General features: G+C 41.6%; 1 protein-coding gene across 1 annotated transcript; it reads left to right on the plus strand.

Moving 5' to 3' along the window:
• The first annotated feature begins 101 nt into the window (after nucleotides 1-101).
• Nucleotides 102-1,040, plus strand: LOC138167831 (olfactory receptor 6C2-like). Its single transcript, XM_069096794.1, has one exon. It carries the CDS (start codon nucleotides 102-104, stop codon nucleotides 1,038-1,040), a length of 939 nt encoding a protein of 312 aa, XP_068952895.1.
• The last annotated feature ends 265 nt before the right edge of the window (nucleotides 1,041-1,305 follow it).

Here is a 1,305-nt window from a genome sequence, read left to right on the forward strand (position 1 = left end):
CTCTCTCTCTCTCTCTCTCTCTCTCTCTCTCTCTCTCTCTCTCTTTCCCCCTCCGTCCCTCTTGTTTTACATACAGATCCATTGAAAGACAGAGGTTGGGAATGAGAAACCATACAGGCATAACATTATTTATCCTACGAGGACTGACAGATGATCCCCACCTGCAGGTTCTGCTTTTTATCTTTCTGTTTCTGACCTACATGCTGAGTGTAACTGGGAACTTGACCATCATCACTCTCACTTTGGTGAATCCCCACCTTAAAACCCCCATGTATTTTTTCCTTAGGAACTTTTCCTTCTTAGAATTGACATTCACATCTGTCTGTATTCCCAGATTCCTGTACAACATGTCAACTGGGAACTATACTGTGACCTATAATGAATGTGCCATCCAATTATTTTTTGCCATCCTCCTTGGAGCCTCAGAATTTTTTCTCCTGGCTGCTATGTCTTATGACCGTTACGTAGCCATCTGCAAACCCCTGCACTATACAACCATCATGAACAACCGAGTCTGTAACCAGCTCCTAGTGGGTTGTTGGCTGTCTGGATTGATGATTATTATTCCACCACTTAGCCTGGGTCTTAGGCTAGAATTCTGTGACTCCAACATCATTAACCATTTTGTCTGTGATGCATCGCCACTGCTGGAGATCACATGCTCTGATACAGAGTTTATAGAAAGCATGATTTTAGCATGTGCTGTGTTGACACTCATCATCACCTTAGTGTTAGTGGTTCTATCTTATGCCTATATTATCAGGACTATTCTGAGATTCCCCTCTGCCCAGCAAAGGAAAAAAGCCTTTTCCACTTGTTCCTCCCACATGATTGTTGTCTCCATGACTTATGGTACCTGCATCTTCATCTACATCAAACCTTCTGCAAAGGAAGGGGTGGCTTTGAACAAGGTGGTGTCAGTGCTTGCAACCTCAGTGGCCCCAGTGATGAATCCCTTCATTTATACCCTGAGAAATAAGCAAGTGATACAAGCTTTTAGGGACTCATTCAAAAGGTTTGTACTGATCTCAAAGCTGTAAGAAGCAATTGCAATCTAGATGCCAAATGACTATGAACTGTCTGTCTTGGTTTCCATAACTCTTTATATTCTCTTACCAGTGATGCCTTATCTATAGACTAACATGTTAAAAACCATCATATAGCTCCTTTTTTGTCCTATGCAGAAACTCCCACTCATCAAGTATTTCTTCTCCTCACCCCACCCATTTTGTCAGTATCTGCCTTGATTTTAGCCACTTTATTCACTACTACAATATCCAGCAAACATTTATTAATTATCTGCTT

This window comes from Petaurus breviceps, unplaced genomic scaffold (genome assembly GCF_028583685.1).
Source record: "Petaurus breviceps papuanus isolate PSGF00001 unplaced genomic scaffold, PetGlider_PUasm1.0 313, whole genome shotgun sequence".
Lineage (NCBI taxonomy): Eukaryota > Metazoa > Chordata > Mammalia > Diprotodontia > Petauridae > Petaurus > Petaurus breviceps.